This window comes from Plecotus auritus (assembly GCF_963455305.1).
Source record: "Plecotus auritus genome assembly, chromosome: 6".
Taxonomy (NCBI): domain Eukaryota; kingdom Metazoa; phylum Chordata; class Mammalia; order Chiroptera; family Vespertilionidae; genus Plecotus; species Plecotus auritus.
In genome coordinates this window covers 81,537,622-81,558,874 of record NC_137773.1, presented here as the reverse complement: position 1 = coordinate 81,558,874, position 21,253 = coordinate 81,537,622, and the positions used below count along the sequence as shown (strand labels likewise).

The window sequence follows — 21,253 nt, the reverse complement described above, 5'->3', positions numbered from 1 at the left end:
ATTAATTTTTTTATTTTAATAAATCTTTATTCAGATTATTACAATTGTTTCTCCTTTTTCCCCCCATAGCTCCCCTCCACCCAGTTCCCACCCCACCTTCTGCCCTTACCTCCCCCCCCCCGCTGTCCTCATCCATAGGTGTATGATTTTTGTGCAGTCTCTTCATTAACCCCCCATACCCCTTTCCCCCGAGAATTATCAATCCACTCCCTTTCTATGCCCCTGATTCTATTATATTCACCAGATTATTCTGTTCCTCAGGTTTTTAATTCACTTGATTTTTAGGTTCACTTGTTGATAGATACGTATTCGTTGTTCATAATTTTTATCTTTACTTTTTTCTTCTTCCTCTTCTTTAAGAATACCTTTCAGCATTTTATATAATACTGGTTTGGTGGTGATGAACTCCTTTAGCTTTTTCTTATCTGTGAAGCTCTTTATCTGACCTTCAATTCTGAATGATAGCCTTGCTGGGTAGAGTAATCTTGGTTGTAGGTTCTTGCTATTCATCACATTGAAAATTTCTTGCCACTCCCGTGTGGCCTGCATAGTTTCTGTTGAGAAATCAGCTGACAGTCGTATGGGTGCTCCCTTGTAGGTAACTAACTGTTTTTCTCTTGCTGCTTTTAATATTCTCTCTTTGTCTTTTGCTCTTGGCATTTTAATTATGATGTGTCTTGGTGTGATCCTCTTTGGATTCCTTTTGTTTGGGGTTCTGTGGGCTTCCTGGACTTGTAAGTCTATTTCTTTCACCAGGTGGGGGAAGTTTTCGGTCATTATTTCTTCAAATAGGTTTTCAGTGTCTTGCTCTCTCTCTTCTTCTGGCACCCCCATAATTCTGATGTTGGTACGCTTGAAGTTGTCCCAGAGTCTTCTTACACTATCTTCAACTTTTTGGATTTTTTTTTTTTGCTTTTTGCTTTTTCGGTTGAGTGTTTTTTGCTTCTTTGTATTTCAATTCTTTGACTTGATTTTTGTGTTCCTCTAGTCTGTTTTTGTGTCTCTGTATAATTTTTTTATTTCAGTCAGTGTATGTTTAATTTCTAGTTGGTCCTTTTTCATATCTTCGAGGGTCTCGTTATATTTATCGGCCTTTTCTAGGATATTCTTGAAAAGCCTTATAACCGTGGTTTTGAATTCTATATCTAGTCGTTTGTTTTCCTCCATTTCTTTCGTTTGTGATCTGATTCTTTGACGCCGCATTTTCACTGCTTCCCTGAGTTGGTAAGGTAGATTTGTGTGCTAAGTTTCCAATATGGCCCAGTGAGTCTGCCTCCCCAGTTAACCTGAGGTGGACACTCTTGGTGCACCCCTTTGTGGACTGTGTGTACAGCCTTGTTGTAATTAAGTCTTTATTGTTGTTGGTATCACTGGGAAGAATTGACCTCCAGGCCAGTTGGCTGTAAGGATCAGCTGTGTCTATGCTGGGAGAAGTTCGGTGCTGGAGACAGCCTTATAGGATTAGACTTGCCAAATTGCAATAGCCTCTGTGCTCAGCTTGGATGGGGTGGAGTCTCAGTCTTGGCTTCCCGTCAGCCTTGCCTTTGCGCACACGTGCGCGCCCTCAGACCTCTGCCTTCCCTGGCTCCCAAATCTCCGCCCGAGAGTCCAGACTCCCCCCACAAGAGCGTGGGTCCCCAGGGGCTCGACTGGAACCGGGGTTCAGTGCAGTCAGAACTGGGGCCCAGTGCAGTCAGGAGCCTCTGACTCCCTTCCACCAGGGAAAGCCTGTGGCAACCTCTACAGCCTTTGTGCGCATTGGCACGCGCGCGTCTTCAGTCCTCCGCCTTCCCCGGCTCCCGAGTCTCTGCCCGAGAGTCCAGACTCCCCCCACAAGAGCGTGGGTCCCCAGGGGCTCGCCTGGAACTGGGGTCCAGTGCAGTCAGAACTGGGGCTCAGTGCAGTCAGGAGCCTCCGACTCCCTTCCATTAGGGAAAGCCTGTGGCAACCTCTGCAGCCTCTGCAGCCTTTGTGCGCACTGGCACACGTGCCTTCAGACCTCTGCCTTCCCCAGCTCCCGAGTCTCCGCCCGAGAGTCCAGACTCCCCCCATAAGAGTGTGGGTCCCCAGAGGCTCGCCCGGAACTGGGGTTCAGTGCAGTCAGAACTGGGGTTCAGTGCCGTCGGGGGCTTCCTTCCCCCTTCCGCCAGAGAAAGTCAGCCAGGCTCTCAGCCGCCCTTCCTCTCTGCGCGCACAAAGACTCTTTGCTGTACCTCCAATTCTCTGTGAGCTTTTCTCTTTCCTTCTAGTTGTAGAATTTTCACTCAGCCAGCTTTCCTGTGGTTCTGGATGGTGTCCGTTCTGTCTTTTAGTTGTAGTTTTCAAATTGTTGTGCGAGGCAGCAGTTTAGGTGCTTACCTATGCCGCCATCTTGGTTTCTCTCCTCTAGCAGCTCATTTTTAAAAAAATATTTTTTTATTGATTTCAGAGAGGAAGGGAGAGGGAGAGAGAGACAGAAACATCAATGATGAAAGAGAATCATTGATCGGTTGCCTTCTGCACACTTCCCACTGGGGATCGAACCTGCAACCCCAGGCACTCAGACTCTCAGAAGGAAATTCCAATTGAAAAGCCGAAGTTCAAAACCAGCCACCCATTTTTTCCTCCAGTCTGGCATTAACTTAGGTTCTGTCAACCCTTAACCTTAGTTCCATTCGAGGATTTTAGAAAACTCTATTGACTCCACCAAAAAAACGACTAGATTTAATAAATGAATTCTGCAAAGTAGCAGCATACAAAACTAACAACCAGAAATCGATGGCATTTTTATGCACAAATAATTAACCCTCAGAAACAGAAGCTAAAAAAACAATACTATTTATCATTGCAAAAAGTTAATAATAATAAGATACCTGGGAATAAACTTAGTCAAGGAGGTAAAAGACCTATACTTGGAAAACTACAGGACATTGAAAAATAAATACAGGAGATACAAACAAACGGGAGAATATACTGTGTTCATGGACTGGAAGAATTAACATCATTAAAAATGTCCAAACTACCCAAACCTATAGCAATCTATAGGTTCAACACAATCCTTATTAAAATACCAACAGTGTATTTCATAGATCTACAACAAATACTTCAAAAATTTATATGGAACCAAAAAGACTTCAAATAGCTGCAACAATCTCGAGAAAGAAGAACAAAGTAGGAGGGATCAAAATACGGGATATCAAATTATATTACAAAGCCATTGTAATCAAAATATCCTGGTATTGGCACAAGAACAGGCATATAGACCAATGAAACAGAACAGAGACCCCAGAAACCGACCCAAGCCATCAAGTGTAATGGCCATATGCTCAATTAATATTTGACAAAGGAGGCAAGAGCATACAATGGAGTAAAGACAGTCTCTTTAATAAATGGTGTTAGGAAAATTGGACAGGTATGTGCAAAAAAAAAAAACACACACACACACACAAAGAAACACCATACACAAGAATAAACTCAAAATGGATAAAAGACTTTAATGTAAGTCCTGAAACCATAAAAATTCTAGAAGAAACCATAGGCAGCAAAATCTCAGACATCTCTTGTAGCAATATGTTTGCCAATACATCTCTGAGGACAAGGGAAACAAAGGAGAAAATAAAGAAATAGGACCACATCAAACTGAAAAGCTTCTGCACAGTAAAAGAAACCATCAACAAAATGAAAAGGGATCCCATTGCATGGGAGAAAATATTTGCCTGTGATACATCTGATAAGAGGTTAATTTCCAAAATATATAAATAACTCATACAACTTAACAAAAGATAAACAATCCAATTAAAAAATGGTCAGAGGATGTAAATGGACACTTCTCCAAAGAGGACATACAAATGGCCAAGAGATACATGAAAAAATGCTCAAAGTCACTAATCATCAGAGAGATGCAAATTAAAACTGCAATGAGGTATCACCTCATACCTGCCAGAATGGCTACTATTAATAAGTCAACAAACAAGTACTAATGAGGATGTGGAGAAAAGGGAACCCTTGTACACTGCTGGTGGGAATGCAGACTGGTGCAGCCACTATAGAAAACAGTATGGCAGTTCCTCAAAAAATTTAAAATGGAACTGCCATTTAACCCAGTGATCCCACTCCTGGGAATATGTCCTAAGAAGCCAGAAACGCCAATCAGAAAGAATGTATGCACTCCTACATCATAGCAGCATTATTTATAATAGCTAAGATCTGGAAACAGCCCAAGAGCCCATCAGTGGATGAGTGGATAAAAATCACTAACAGATTATTGTAGTTAACAGTGTAAGATTATGAATAATTATAGTTAATTATTTGTGGGAGCTTGAGGAGGTTGCCAAATATATGCAATGTAATCTGATTTAAAATTATTACTGGAGGGGGAATGGGGAGTTATGGTTTAATGTGTACAGAGTTTCAGGTTGGCAAAGATGTGAAGATGAAAATGTTCTGGAGATGGATTGTGGTGATGGTTGCACAACAATGTGGATGTACTTAATGCCACTGAGCTGTACACTTAAAAGTGGTTAAAATGTGCCCGCCCAGTGTGGCTCAGTGGTTGAGCATCGACCTATGAACCAGGAGGTCAAGGTTTGATTCTCAGTCATGGCACATACTCAGGTTGCAGGCTGGACCCCACTGGGGTCGTGCAAGAGGCAGCTGATCAATGATTCTCTCTCATCATTGATATTTCCCTCTCTCTTCCTCTCTGAAATCAATAAAAAAATATATTTTTTTAAAAAGTGGTTAAAATGGCCCTAACCGGTTTGGCTCAGTGGATAAAGCATCGGCCTGCAGACTGAAGGGTCCCAGGTTCGATTTAGTCAAGGGCATGTACCTTGGTTGCAGGCACATCCCCAGTAGGGGGTATGCAGGAGGCAGCTGATCAATGTTTCTCTCTCATTGATGTTTCTAACTCTCTATCCCTCTCCCTTCCTCTCTGTAAAAAATCAATAAAATATATATTTTTTTAAAAAGTGGTTAAAATGGTCAATTTTATGTCATGTATGTTTTACTACAATAAAACGTGATTGCTAAATTTCTAATTTTATTGAAAACTAAAATCAGTATTTTATTTATAACTATTTTCTTTTGATGAGGAGTTTTAAGATTTGTCTTTCTTAGCAACTTTTAACCATACTGTTCATTACATCTGCATTGTGGTGGGCAGTTAGACAGACATGAGCAGAGCAAGGACAACAGACCATGTACAGAAGGTCACCAGAGTGGGAAGCCCCAGGTGCCTAGCAATGGGAAAAACTGGGAAAATAAGGACTTTGCCCTCAGAGTAACCTTTCCTCCCCTAGCATATCGCTGGTCATGAGGTTTAGACCCCCTGACCTTTCATATTGCTGGTTATGTGGATTAGACCACCCACCCCCCAGAGGGGGAATGAACAGGGGGGCCAGAGAATAGCCCTTAAGCATTAAGCCCCCAGGACATTGAGGTTCTGACCCTCAGTAAATACATCTAGGCGTCAGGTGTATTTCAGCTCCAGGCCCATCATCCTTGCTCTGCTCATGTCCGTCTAACTTCCTACCACAGATATAAATGGTGTCTGTCCCCATTTGCCACTGTGATGAAGTCGTTGGACATTTATGACATTGTGTCTTTCAGAGGCTTTCTCAATGAAGCTTTCAAGAAAGGAAACCTGGATAGTTACAGTTTCCGACTCATGAGGGGAGAGATCACATTTTCCCAGGTAAGGGACACCCTTGAGAAGGCATTCAGTGCCTACATGCCCATCTCCCACACCAACCATGCCCCTATGAGGGCAGAGCCGTGCCTGCTTTACTCATGTACCCCTCATGGCCTTTAACTCACAAGATGGGCTGGGTTATTGTCTTTTGGGGGCAAGCAGAGAGACATACCTCAATGACTGGGGAATTTCCAAACTTTTCAAGGTCTGTGCCAGGGAGTTACAATAGCCAAAGTAGCTTTTTTTTTTTTTTTAATTGTGGTAAAATATACATACCATAAAATCTACTAACTTGATTATATTTAAATATACAATTCAGTGGTGTTAGTATATTCATATTGCATACCATCCATCTCCAGAACTCTTTGTCTTGCAAAATTGAAATTCTATACCCATTAAACAATAGCTTCCTTTTTATCTCTCCTCACCCTGTAACTGCTATTGAACTTTCTCTTTTTACATATTTAGCTACTGCAGGTGTCTTATGTTTGTGGAATCATGCAATATTCGTCTTTGTGTAACTGGTTTATTTCATAATATCTTCAGGGTTCATCTGTCCTCACAGGATACGATGTCCTTCCTCATAGGAATGGAATTATCTTACCTGATAAAAGAGAAACATGAAAATTAACCATTACTCCGCTACACCCACAGCCAATCAGAATGAGTATGCAAATTAACCCAACAAAGATGGAGGTTAATTTGCATATGAGGCATGGAGCGGAGTGAAGCCTGCTATGAGGGGAAGGGAGGCAGTGGAGGGAGCTACTGTAGTGGTGCTTCAGACAGAAGCGAGGACTTGCCGGCTCTGGGCGGCCTGGGAACGAGGAGGTGCCGGCTCCTGGGCAGCCAGGGAGCGGGGACTTGCTGGCTGCTGGGCGAGCCAGGAGCAGGGACTTGCTGGCTCCAGGCGGCCCTGGAGCGGGGACATGCCAGCTCCTGGGCAGCTGGGAGTGAAGACAGGGGAAGGAAGGCCTATTCTTGCACGAATATCGTGCAATGGGCCTCTAGTCTACAATAATAAAAGAGAAATATGTAAATCGACCATACCTCTGAGACACCCACCAGCCAATCAGGAGTGAGTATGCAATTTAACCCAACAAAGGTGGTGGGTTAATGTGCATTGCAGGCTAGGAGCAGCTGGGGGCAGGGCGGCTGCTTGCGCGCATGCCGGCACCAAGCAGCCTGCGTCCCGGGGACATTAATCCTTGGGACCCAGGCTGCTCTGAGCCTGTAGGCCCGTGCATAGACCCGTGCATAGCCCTGGAGCAGCTGAGGTCCCGGAACGACCCCTGGCCACTCCGGGTCTACACACGCAGGTGTGGAGTAGCCGGGGGCGGGGTGGGAACATCTACGCCACGGCAATGCAATGGATGTTCCTGCCCCACGGCCGCTTACGTGCGTGCCGGCGCCAAGTGGCCTGCGTCCCAGGGATAGGTGTCCTTGGGAGCCAGGCTGCTCTGAGCCTGTAGGCCTGCACGTAGGCCCGGAGCGGCTGGGGTCCCGGAACAACCCCCTGACCACTCCGGGCCTATGCACGCAGGGCCTATGCACGCAGGCACGGAGCAGCTGGGTGCAAGGCAGGAACATCCCCGGTTCCCAGGCGCAGCAAGCAAGCAGGCAGCAGTCCTCCACAGCAAGCGAGCAGACAGCAGGGTCCTGCTTGCCCCGGGCCATGGCAGCAAGGGGAAAGCAGTCCCCTGCAGTGAGCGAGCAGACAGCAGGGCCCTGCTTGCCCCTGGCCATGGCAACAAGGGGCCAGCAGTTCCCTGCAGGGCCCCCACAGAGAGCAGACACCAGGGCCTTGCTTGCCCCTGTGGCGGCGAGCCAGAGAGCAGACAGCAGGGTCCTGCTTGCCCCTGGCCCTGGCGGCTAAGGGCAAGCAGGCCCCCACAGAGAGCAGACACCAGGGCCTGTGGTGGTGTCAAGTAGGCAGGTCCGCAGAGAGCAGAGAACCACGGGGAGCAGGCCTAAGCCATCAGTAGGCCATCCCCTGAGTGCTCCCAGATTGGAGAGGGTGCAGGTCGGGCTGAGGGACCCACCCCACTCCCACCTCCTTGTGCACAAGTTTCGTGCACCAGGCCCCTAGTACTGTGATAAATGCTAATTAGGTTCCATTTGTCTTTTAATATGTATACCACATTCAGTTTACTCATTCATCCATTGATGGACACTTGGGTTGCTTCCACCTTAGCGTTATTGTGAATAATACTGCTATAAACATGGGTGTATTAAATATCTGTTTGAGACCTTGATTTCAATTTTTTCTGGGTATATATACAGAAATGAAACTGCTGGATCATATGATCGTTCCATTTTTAATTTTTGAGGAATCACCATGCTGTTTTCCATAGCTGATACACCATTTTACATTCCCCCCAACAGTGCACAAACCTTCCAATTTTTTCACGTCTTTGCCAACCCACATTATTTTCTGTTTATTTTTTATAGTGGTCATCACTGGAGTAGCTATTGCCACTGGGGAGGGGTGTTAACTAATAACTATATAATGTGTGGACTGTGGGGGTCAGAGATCAGGATTTGAACCATAGTTCCCCCTTATAGACTGAGCGACCTCAGCAACTTGCTTAACCTCTCACAGTCTCAGTTTTGCCATCTATAAGATAAGAGTGATAATACTATCAATTTCACAGGTTGTTATTAAGCTTGAAAAGTGCTTAGCATAGTTCCTGGTGCAGAGTAAGTGCTCAAAAAATAATAGTTATTACTGTTATTACAACCTCAATTATTTTTTAACAATGTAATCAGGATTGAAAACCATTTGAATTCTCTATTAGTGCCTCAAAGAAGAAAGGCTATTGAGAATCTACTCTATAAATACACAGATAAAACCATCTATATTTTTAAAAATTTTTATGACTTACAGACACTTATAGGTCAGCCAGAGAACTTGGGGCTTACTGTAATAGGAGGCAAGAACCCACTTTTTCTGTGAAGGCAAATATGGTCTTATTGTTTGGAGTATAATGAATTGCACTTTAAAACTCTCTCGCTCTCTCTCTGTCACACACACACACATTGTGGCAACTGGAATGATATTTGGAATAAATGTTACTAAGCTTGAACCAATTAAAAAGCTGCAGTAATACTGTTGGAAAGTAAGGAAAGAAAGAAGTACTATATATTTTCAATAAACATAGAAATTATAGAGAGAGTTTCTAGTAATTGCAGTGAAAATCCTACACCCATTTAGTCTTCTTTAGCCTGTGTGTAGTTTTTAGGAAACTTAAATAAGTTAGAGGAAGAGGTCTGAAAAACCAGTTATACTAAGATAAAGGCTACTTAGGTTCCATTTGTCTTTTAAAAAGTCATTAGAGGCTTGGTGCACAGATTCGTGCATTGAGGCGGGGGAGATCCCCTCAGCCTGGCCTGCGCCCTCTCGCAATCCAGGACCCTCGGGGGATGTCCAACTGCCGGTTTAGGCCCGATCCCCACAGGCCGGGCCTAAACTGGCAGTCAGACATCCCCCAAGGGTGTAGCAGTGCACCAAGCAGTGCAGGCGTCCCGGGAGGAGCCCGAGCTGGCACTATGCTGCTTGCGCTCATCCCGACCCCCTGCGCCTGCCGCCAGCTGCTTGGTAGCACTGCTGCGGAGTTGGGAGAGGCTGTGGAGTCAGGAGAGGCTCCCACCACCGCAGCTGCGCTGGCCATCCATGAGCCCAGCTTCTGGCTGAGCAGCACTCCCCCTATGGGAGTGCACTGACCACCAGGGGGCAGCTCCTGCATTGAGCGTCTGCCCCCTGGTGGCCAGTTTGCACCATAGCAACTGGTCAACTGGTCGTTCCAGTCATTCAGTTGTAACAGTCACTTAGGCTTATATATATATAGATACCTTAGGAATGAATTCATCTTTTAACTTTTATGTATATTGTACAAATAAAAAGTGCAGAAAGTATATGGCTTGATGAGTTTTCACAAACTGAATATACCCTTGTCACCAGCACCCAGGAAAGAAATAAAACATTAGCCTCAGGTTAGTGTGGCTCAGTTGGTTTAGTGTTGTCCCATGCAATGAGAGGTCAATGGTTCAATTCCTGGTCAGGACACATGCCTGGGTTACAGGCTTGATCCCCAGTAGGGGGCATGCAAGAGGCAGCTGATCAATGTTTTTCTCTCTCTCACCAATGTTTCTCTCTTCCTCTCCCTTCCTCTCTCTCTAGAATCAATAAAAATGATTAAAAACAAATAAATAAAACATTATCAGCACCATAGTTACCCCACTTAAGCCCCTTCTTCACACTAGCCCTCTAAGACTACCATCCTGACTCTAACCTTATAGATTACTTCAGCTTATTTTGTACTTTGTGTAAATGGAATCATGTAGGCACACTCTTTTTTTATCTGGCTCTTTTCCCTCAACATTGTATTTATGAAAATTATAAATATGAAGTTATAGTTTTATTCTCTTTGCTGTATGATATTCCATTGTATGAATATACTTCAATCTCTTTTTCCATTCTGCTTCTTTTTTCTTCTTCTTCTTTTCCCTTGAGTGAGATGGAAAGGCATTGGGAGAATTTGAGAAGCAAAGTGATGTTAGCTGACGTGTATTTTTAAAACCTCCTCTGGCTGTTATCTGAATAGACCAAGAAGGCAAAGATTATTTTACAAAGACCACTTATGGAAGCTATTAGAAAATCCAGGAGAAAGATAATGGTGGCTTAAACTAAGGTAGAATTGTTAGAAGTGGTAAAAAGTGGTCAAATTCTGGGAATATTTTGATGGTAGATTCAACAGGTTTTCCTGATGGATTGAATGAGAGGCATGAGAGAGAAGTTAAGGATGACTTAGGCTTCTGGCCAAAGCAAACTGGAAGTATGGTTTGCTCTTAAATGGAAGAGGGATGGTGGTTGTGGGGGTTGGGAAATCAGGTACTCAATTTGGGATATTTTAATTTTAAATGTTCATTGATATCCAAATAGAGTGTGGAATAGGCAGCTGGATATATAAACTCAGAGTCCAAGGAAGAGGTCCAGGTTGAAAATATATATATATATATATATATATATATATATATATATATATATATATATATATTTTACATTAGGTAGATGGTATTTTTAATACCATTGGATTTAATATGATCATGGGGAAAGAGAGCATAAATGGAAGGAGCCAGAGTCCTGGGTACTCTGATATTAAAGGTCAGGTTGGTGAGAAGGACCCAGCAATCAGAGATGGATAATGCATCTTCATTAAAGAAGAAAACCAAGAGAGTGTGGAGTCCTGAAAGCCAAGAGGTTATCAAGTTTTATTTAGTTTTTTAAATTTTTATTTGATTTGCAGAGAGCGAGGAAGGGAGGGAGAGAGAGAGAAAGAAACATCAACTTGTTGTGCCACTTATTTATACATTCATTGGTTGATTCTTGTATGTGCCCTGACCAGGAATTGAACCTACAATCTTGACATATTGGGATGATGCTCTAACCAACTGAGCCACCTGGCCATGGCAGGTTATCAAGTTTTAAATGAAGAGTGTTATCAACTGTGTCAAATGCAACTGATAGGTCAATTAAAATGAAAATATCTAACGGTGAGTTCCCGTTAGATATAGCAACACTACAAGGTCATTGGTAACCTTTAAAGACCCTATTTCCAAGAACAGCCACATTCTGAGGTCCTGGGGGGTGCACAATTCAGCCCATAGAGGGGCATTTGAGTATTTTCCAGTGTGGGGGTCTTAGGAATAATGCTGCCATGAACATTTTTGTACATGTTTTAAGTGAATATATGTAGACATTTCCATTTCCTGTAATGTATGTGTCCAGGAGTGAAGTTGCTGAATCACAAGGAATGCATATTCAGATTTAGTAAATGCTGCCAAAAGCTTTTTCAAGTGATTGTACCAACTGACAGTCCCTGGACAATTTACTTTTACAGTGGGTGTCACTCGTGGAAGAAGACTATAAGAAGCACTCCGAGGATTCTGGAATCAGCCTCCCTGAGAATTTCTCTGTCAGTCAGATCTTTGGCAAGGCCATTTCAGCAAGGAAGATCAACCACTCCATGCTTCAGGCAGTTCTCACTCTCAAAAAAAAGGGTAAGGATCTAATACTGGCCATTTTCTGACCCAACCACACCAGAACCCCTGGTAGAGATACATCTAAATGTGTTTTGAGGTCAGAAATTGTCTGGGCCTTGATGGAAAACTGTCCTTAAAACATAGTCCCAAAGTAAGTTATACCAAATGGCAAAAAGCAGCACTATCAGAATGGCTGGGAAAATGAAAGAATTGAATTTAATAAAGTGATTTTTGCCAGAGACTGCCTTGTGAGCAAAATTCGCTCCCTCTGGTGACATTAGTAATGACCTGAATGACCCAACCTCTTATCAGAGTGATGATATAAGGCCTTTTAAATAACTATGATTTTTTTCAACCTCTGGTTGTCACAGGGACGTGCTATGAGTTGGGTGATCTGGATTCAGATGGTGTCAAATGGTCTAAGACATGAGATCATGTTCATTCAATGGTGATTTATTTAATGTCAGAGCCCAAATCTTCATGAGTGTATTTGAAATCATTCCACCCACTTATCAGTAGACTTGCCTGCCTGTGGCTAAGGCACCCCATATTTCTCACTCACGTTATGTGGAAAGTGTCACACCATCGACTCAGCTGTGTCTCGTCTCCAGTATCTCGGGGTTCTTGCTCCCTCTGGTTAGGCCGAGAAAGCCCAGGGGCACTGCTATCTCTGTTTACTACATTTCTCTTGTTTTGAAATGGGAATGCAGTCTCTGAAAGCCAAAGCAGGTGTTTTGAAATGCAGTCGAGCAGAGTTTGCAGTAACACAGACTGGAAGGTGCATTGGAAAGGCAGTCTGGAGGCAGATGCAGCATCTCCATCTGGGCTTCTGAAAGCCCTTTATATACACAGTGGGCTCACTCTCGTGTCCCTGTGTCAGGAGGTGCTTAAGGGTGAAAATGATTCTTTCCCAGCATCAGGAGATTGATGTAAGTGAGTAGAACCCTACTTGGCTCCAGGCAGAGCTTCTCGGGGCAAAGTTCTGTAGCTGGTCCATTCACTGGTGACTTCTTGCTCAGGGTTTACAACCTGCATCCTCACCAACAACTGGCTGGATGACAGCACCCAGAGGAGCCGCCTGGCCCAGCTGATGTGTGACCTGAGGCCGCACTTTGACTTCGTGATAGAGTCATGTCGGATTGGAATGGCCAAGCCTGATCCTCAGATCTACAAGTTTATGTTGGACACCTTGAAGGCCAGCCCCAATGAGGTACGTAGTAGATGCTTCCTTTCACTCACTGGGAAAGAATGTTCTAGAGATATTGCCAAAAAGAAAAACCGAGGAGGAGTGAGCAGGTTGGGGATATCTGGGGCTTGGCAGGAAGGTTCTAGGTCCAGTGGCAGGTTCCACTTCTCTCAGGCCAGGACTTCTAAAGGACTTTTACCCATCTCTTCTAGAAAGTTCTACCAAAGATAGGCATCTGACCCCACTTTGTGGCTTTTATAGGACCTTGATCAAAATAGGTATTATTGAAAACTTCTAGACCAGCTGCCTTAGTTTACCTATAAAAACAGGTCTCAACCCTGAGAGATTTTCCCAAGGCCACAAGGCTAGTCAGGGTCACCCCACCAAAGGGTGAACAGGAATGGGCTCCGATATTGCCATAGTTTTCCAAGCACCCCTGCACCCCTAAATTCTGTCTTCATCCTGTCTCTAGATGACCTATTCTAAAACACTTTTTGCATTGTATTCCCCTACTCTAATATTCAAAAAGGTGATTGGACCAAGATTAAATTTATTTCCCTGACATTTCTGACTCTTTCTTTTTGGCCCCACCTCATCCACACCTGATCCAATGAAACCCTGAGATCCATCTTTGGGAATCCTTATCAGGCTCAATGACACCAGGAAGGCCTTTCTCTAAAACTTAGGTTCTGCTCGCCTCAGTCCCTGGGTTAAGCATTATAACAATGCTCTAAATTTTTATATGCACATACACTGAGTGGCCAGATTATGATGATCTCTGAACGCATAATAATCTGGCCACTCAGTATATATATATATATATTAGAGGCCCAGTACATGAATCCGTACATGGGTGGGGGTCCGGCCAGACTGGCCAGGTGGAAGGGACATGGGCGGTTGGCCAGCCTGCCTGCTGGTCGAACTCCTGGTCAAGGGGACAATTTGCATATTAGCCTTTTATTATATAGGATATTATATAGGATATACACTGAGTGGCCAGATTATTATGCGTTCAGAAATCATAATAATCTGGCCATTCAGTGTAAGTAAATGTATTTTCATTTAGGGCTTTTGCGTTGAAGGAGCTGCTTACAAGTCCAGGCTTACTCTAATCCAAGATTATAAATAAATGCATCCATGCTTTCTTCTACTACTCTAAGGACCTCTTACTCCTTTATTTTTATTAAAATTTAAACCTTTGACCCATTCAAAATTTATTTTGAAGTAAGATATGGAGTATCCACTTTTCCCCTCAAACGGCAGAACGACCGGTCGCTGTGATGTGCACTGACCACAAGAGGGCAGATGCTCAATGCAGGAGCTTCCCCCTGGTGGTCAGTATTCTCCACAGGGGGAGCACTGTTCAGCCAGAAGCCGGGCCCACAGCTGGTGAGCACAGTGGGGGTTGTGGGAGCCTCTCCTGCCTCCGCCTCTGTGGCAGCACTAAAGACTCCTCAGGGGATGTCCGCTGAGGGGTCCCGGACTGCGAGAGGGCACAGGCCAGGCTAAGGGACCTCCACCCCCACACCCAGTGCACAAATGTCATGCACTGGGCCTCTAGTAGCTAAATAATCTTTTTCTTCATCAATTAGACATTACACTTTTATTAAAGCTAAGCTGTAATTTGTATTTGGGTCTATTCCTAGACTCTCTTCTATTGCATTGATTATTATTTTTTGGTTCATTTCTTTATTAGTACCAAACTTTTCTTTTTAACCTTTCATAGCTTTGTTTTCTTATCTGCCTTTATTACAGTTCTTTTCCAGACATACCTTTTTTGTCAATTCATATTTGTTGATCTTTCTAGATGAATTTTAATGTCATTCTGATAACTTATATTCTTCCTTAATCTTCTCAGACCTTCAGAATTCAGGCTGAAAGCAGTAGGTGTATGTGGGAACACATATATCTGTGTGTTTATGTGATTCTTCTGTAATTAAATGTTTTTAATTTTAAGAGTAAACAGTTACATGGAGAGAAAAATCATTCTTTATCTCATTATTGTAAAACTAGAGGCCTGGTGCATGAAATTCGTGCACTGGAGGGAGGGGGCCCTCAGCCCGGCCTGTGCCCTCTCATACCAGGACCCTCTGGGGATCAGGCCTGAGCTGGAACTCAGACATCCCTCTCGCAGTCCGGGGCTCGCAGTCCAGGACCCCTTGCTCCTTACTGCCCACCTGCCATGGAGACAGGAGAGGCTCACGCCACCTCCGCTGTGCTCACCAGACATGAGCAGGGGCTGCTTCTTAGCATTGCTTCTTAGCTCTGGCCCCGCCCCCTCCCACTGGTGCGGGGGGAGGGGCACGATCTGGGGCCAGGACGGCTGTGGGAGGGGGTGTGGGGGGTTGAGGCGCTGCAATTGCACCCCATCCAGCCTCTGTGGAGGCTCCGGGACCACGCAGTCCCCTCTCCTGCTGCCTCTGCAGGAGGCAACCGGGCCTATCAGGGGAAGGCGCCACCCCCATCACCCTGCTGCTGCTGCTGCCACTGCTGGCCGCCACAGCTGCCTGCCCTCGCTCAGCCCTCACAGTTGCTGCAGCTTTGTCTGGAAGGAGTTCCGGACGTTGAGAAGACGTCTGGTCTATCCAGTCTAATTAGCATACTACCCTTTTATTAGTATATGCTGAGTGGCCAGATTATTATGATCTCTGAATGCATAATAATCTGGCCACTCAGTGTGTATCCTATATAATAAAAGGTTAATATGCAAATTGTACCCTTGACCAGGAGTTCGACCAGCAGGCAGGCCAGCCAACAGCCCACGTCCCCTTCCCGTGGCCAGGCTGGCCGGACCCTCCCCCCCCATGCACGAATTCATGCACCAGGCCTCTAAAATACACACACACACACACACACACACACACACACACACACACACTGAGTGGCCAGATGATTATGCGTTCAGAGATCATAATAATCTGGCCACTCAGTGTAGGTAGTCACTATTAACAAATTAATGTATTTATTTTGGTGTTGTCTCTCATGCATGAAGTTTGCTTTGGTTGAAATGATGCTAGTGTCCATGCTATTTGGATTCAGGTTGTTTTCTTGGATGACATCGGGGCCAATCTGAAGTCAGCCCGTGATTTAGGAATGGTCACCATCCTCGTCCGCGACAGTGACATGGCCCTGCAAGAGCTGGAGAAAGTCACCGGGGTGCAGGTAACTGCACATCTGTGCTGAGTGGGATATCTTGTTTCTTGTCTCTGTTTAGGTACATGAGACAAAACAAGTCAGAGGAGAACCACTGTGGAGGCAGTTCATTGCTCCAGGCATGGTTCCCTGTTAGCCCTCCTGGGTGGAAGTTCATTACCCATTGTGTAAGCACCATGGAGTCCTTGAAGAACACCTTGTTGCTTTCTCTGCAGTCAATGGACAGAGAGCAAGAATCTGTACTAGTCAGAGTCAGGGGAACCAAGACAAGAGTGGGGCTTTCAAAGCCACCCCATTTTACTCTTTAGAGTGAATATTGAGAATCTAGCTGCTAGGTCTACCCCAGTGAGGGTAGAGAGCCCAGCCCTCACCTTGTGTGCCAGGTCATGCCGCTGGCACTCGGGTATAGTTGTTTGGTTCCTCCTGGTTTATGCCCTCATGCCAGTCTGAAGGAAGGCTGTTATGTAAAATCTGTCCCTCACACTGAGGACGGGATGTCCTTAATCACACCCTGGGGGCTGCCTGGCAATTAGCCGGCTCTGCCAAAGCTGAGGAACCTTTTGCTCTTTTGAGCTTACCTAAGATCACCCATCCCACCAAGTCCAGGAGTGACAGTTACACAAACCTTTTGCATAATGCTGTGCTTTGCTCAGGGATGTTAGTGTAATGGAAGAGGAGGGAGGAGGGAGCCCATACACTTGATTGTGCTAGATGGATTTCAAAGGCGTCACAACCATTTTCTTAAAGGGAATTGTGTCGTTTCCTAGGGCTACCACAAAGTAGCACAGACTAGGTGTCTGAAACTACAGTCTTGCTAGGAGGCTACAAGTCCAAGATTGAGGTGTTGGCAGGTTGGTTTCTTCTGCGGCATCTCTCCTGGGCTTGTAGATGGCTGCTCCCCTGTGTGTGTCCTAATCTCCTCTACTTATAAGGACACTGGTTAAATGGGATTCTTACTCCAGTGGGTCCACCCAGGGACCTCATTTAACCTTAATCACCTCTTTAAAGACCTTATCTCCAAATATTGTCATATTCTAAGGCCCTGAGGGTTAGGATTTCAACAGGAGACACAATTTCGCTCAGAACAATTGCCTTTTTGTCTTTAACAAAGAAATAAAAATGTATATGTAATGACTTCATAACCTTCATAAAGCATCTTGCACAAGCGTACTGAGTCTTTCCACAAGCCTGGAAGTCTCACCCAGCAGAGAAGAGACCGGAGCATCCACCTGTTTGTCCCATTTACGAGGTTTGCCCCCTCATCACATCTGAGCCACAGATTCCTGTCTTGTAAAATTAGGAAAGTAAGCCATGTCTCACCCATTTTCTCCTCAGCGGGGTGGGGAAGATATAAGGAAAAATGAAATCAATCCCTTTTGAACAGAGGCATGCTCTTATCTCTCAGGAAGACTGTGGGACTCAGTCATGAACAGGCTTGTAAATTGTACAAACACATGGGAGAACTATCAGAGTAGGAAACCCCCTCCCTTTCCACCGTGGAAGCAGTGGGACATCACTGGTGAGTGACCTAGGAAGCTGGGAACACATCAAAAGAAGGTCCCCTAGGGACACTGGCCACAGTGGTCCATGTCTTGGCTCCTCTGGCCAGACAAGGCTCATTGCCATCAGAGGGCACCACACTGTCCATGCCCCCATCCCCACTGCCATACCCCAGGTCCTCTCTAGACACCACAGAGGTGGAGGACTCACGTTTCCCCCTCTGAGGATACCTATGCAGACTCTCCCATGTTTAAAGGGAGGTGGATTTCACAGTTTAATTTCTCCCATTTCAGAGGTGAGAATACTGCATGGCCGTGGAGTGCTTCTTCCTCAGGTTGCACCTTTGGCACTAAAGATGAGAAATTGAGCAGCAGAAGTCACCAACAGGTTGCTCCGTTCACTTACACGTGCTCATCCTGTCCTTCGTCATCTCTGTCTCCAGGAAACTGACACCAATAAGTTATAGAAGCCCCTTAAGGACAATGTGTTCAGGAATTTTCCTGTTTACCTAAATACATCTAAAAAGATGGGTTATCTGAACCCCTGAGACTCCAGAGGACAGAAAGTGGCATGCAGGCAGAAGACTATCAGCTGAATTGTGTCCTCCTCCCCCAACCCCCAATCCATATGTTGAAACCCTAAGCCCCAGGACCTCAGAATGTGACTGTACTTATAGATGGAACCTTTAAATATGTTTATTTCCATTGTTTTTTTTTTTATTTTATAGAGAGAGGAAAGGAGGGGGAGAGAGAGACATCAATGTGAAAGAGAAATCTTGATCAACTACCTCCTGCATACCCCATACTGGGGATCAAGCCCACAACATGGGGATTTGGTCTTGCGTGGGAATCGAACTGGTGACCTTTTGGTGTATGGGATGACCCTCAACCAACGGAGCCACACCGGCCATAGATAGGATCTTTAAAGAACTAATTAAGGTAAAATGAGGTCATTAGGGTGGACCCTAATCCAATATGGCTCTTGTCCTTATAAGAAGAGGAAATTAGGACACAGACACACACAGAGGGAAGGTCACGTGAGGACACAGCAAGCAGGTAGCCATCTACAAGCCAAGGAGAGAGGCCTCAGGAGGAACCAACCCTGCCAACACCTTGATCTAGGATTTCTAGCTTTGAGAATAGTGAGAAAATAAATTTCTGTTGATTTAGTCACCCAGTCTATGGTCCATTGTTATGGCAACCCTAGCAGACCAACGAAGGCACAGAGAGTTTGGTTTTGGCCGAGTTGGAGGAGAAACCCTTTAACAGAGCTATACCATGGTGGTATGACTGGCTGTTCTGGGAACTCTGTGTTCCCGGCGGTATTCGGCGTGAGCCTGGGTGACCACTTGAGGAACCGCCCTTGAGAAGAATTATACTGAAGCCCAACATCTCAGTGTTTTAGAACAAGTGGTACTTACTTTTTGTTTATGTAAAAGCAGTTGATGGCGGCCAAGGGCTTGGCTTTGCCCAGCCGTTCAAGGATCTGGTTGATGGAGGACCCACCATCTTCCACCTTTGGTTTTCGAGTTCACATCGGACACTCAGGTGGAAAATCAGGAAAAGAGGATGTAGAGGATCAGGTGGGGATTTTCAGGGGCTAGGATCAGCCTTGGGCAAACTACGGCCCGCCGGCCGGATCCGGCTGTTCTATCCGGTTCTCTTGCTCTCCCCTCCGCTCCTTCACTTTGAATTTATATTAGTTCACACAAACACTCCATCCATGCTTTTGTTCCGGCCCTCCGGTCCAGTTTAAGAACCCATTGTGGCCCTCGAGTCAAAAAGTTTGCCCACCCCTGGGCTAGGCCCACAGGCCATACTCTTCTGTCTACATTTCATTGCTCAGAACTCAGCCAGGGGCCTCCACGGAACTGAAAGGAAGGAGAAGAAATGACGTCCAGCTGTGCTCTAATCAAACAGAGCAGGTCTGAATCCTGGCTTTGGCATTTTCTCAGATGGCAAATTTAGGTACATTTCTTATCGCTCTGAATCTCAGTGTTCACAGCTTTATAATGAGATGGTGGTGCCACAGGAGAGGAGGATGGTTGGTCAGTCCCTGATGGAAGCTGTGGGAGGTGATCTGTGAGCTCGCTTCTAGGACCAGCACTCTGGAGTTTTGGAAACTCACTCTGAGAACCCCTCATGGAAGGAAGCTGAAGACGCCTCTCTCACTATGCCTCTCACTGTGTACCTTCTACTTTCAGCTTCTCACAACAGAAGTTGCAGCCCCTCTCCCAATCCCATGCCATCCAAGTGACATGAGCCATGGGTATGTGCCAATCAAGGTAAGTGAGCACTCTCCCTCAGTCAGCTGAGTACTCTAACCAGGTCTCCTAAAATGATCATGGAGACATTTGTTCAATATCAAGGGTAGTTGAATAGCCACTGTTTATAGGGAAATCATATCTCCCACAAGCATAATTTCTCAAAAATCAATAGAAGACACGGACCATATGCAGGCAGCAGCCATAAATGCGGGCAGTGGGGTGCAGCCGACATGGTAAAATGGGCATCAAAGGATGAGTAGGATTTGAGTGTAAGAAAGTAGTACTGGAAGCTATGGGTCAGAGTCAGTGTAGCCCCTCCTATAATCCTGGGTGGCCTAAAGGGGTGAACATTTCATAAGGCCCCTTCAGACCTCATCTCTATATTGATGAAGAGTGAGGGACTCATTGCCTGGGGCTGGGGCCTGGGCTGTAACTTTGTGTCTTCAACCTCATGGACTGGCTTATTCTTGTCATCCTCTTGATGCATATCCCACCACTTGCAATAGATTCCTCATTTTGCCTTGAAGAAGGGTGTCCGGAACTGTTTTACTGCCCCTGCCACCACCCAGATTCAAGAGCTGGAGCAGTGATCTCTTGAGAGCCCCACCTGAGCCCAGGCTCAGGGGGTGCTGTTGTATGCATCTCCCTGGATGCTAATGCAACCCAAACTGGGTTATAATAGATCTTTCCCGTTTTCCAGCTTTAAGGCAATTTTGTTAATTTGTCATTTAAGGGATGGGAAAGCACTTTTGCTGAGCTTCTCAGCTTAGTCAAATACAAAACAGCAAAATGGGCCTTTAGTTAGGATCCATTTAGAACAGAGGTTGATGAGGATTATTTGAGTGGACATCAGCACTATAACATTTTTCAATATAAGGAGTATGGAGTTTAAAGTTAAATTCCCTCCCTTTACCAAGTACTAAAGGGAAGACCGTGGAACATATTCTTTTTTTAATATTTATTTATTGACTAGAGGCTCAGTGCACTAATTTGTGCACTGGTGGGGTCCAGCTGGCCCGGCCCAATGGGGGCCATCGGGGGCAGGCCGGCTGGGGTGAGGGGCTGTGGGCAGTTTACCGACCCTGATCAGGGTGGGGGTGCCTGCTCCGGGGCAGGGCCGGCCGGGGTGAGGGGCTGCAGGTGTTCGTTCCACTTCGTTTGATTTGCATATTACCCTTTTATTATATAGGATTTGAGAGAGGGAGAGAGAGATACATTCATTTGTTGTTCCACTTATTTATGCATTTATTGGTTGATTCTTATACACGCCCTGGACACAAACCACAACCTTGGTATATCGGGACGATGCTCTAACTAACTGAGCTACCCGGCTAAGGCAGTGGAACATATTCTGATAAAAAGATTGTAGTTCAGGAATGGATTTGTGAAAAGTCGGCCTAATGTTTTCTTGAGCAAAATAGCTTGTTGGGAATCA

General features: G+C 45.3%; 1 protein-coding gene across 1 annotated transcript in view; it reads left to right on the top strand.

The window, feature by feature from the left end:
- EPHX2 (epoxide hydrolase 2) overlaps positions 1-21,253 on the top strand; it is a 65,339-nt gene that overhangs the window by 15,058 nt on the left and 29,028 nt on the right. The window contains exons 2-6 of the mRNA XM_080675795.1: positions 5,590-5,674; positions 11,572-11,731; positions 12,733-12,923; positions 15,939-16,061; positions 19,756-19,836. Coding sequence (XP_080531921.1) covers positions 5,590-5,674; positions 11,572-11,731; positions 12,733-12,923; positions 15,939-16,061; positions 19,756-19,836 — 640 coding nt within the window. The remainder of the gene's footprint in view (positions 1-5,589; positions 5,675-11,571; positions 11,732-12,732; positions 12,924-15,938; positions 16,062-19,755; positions 19,837-21,253) is intronic.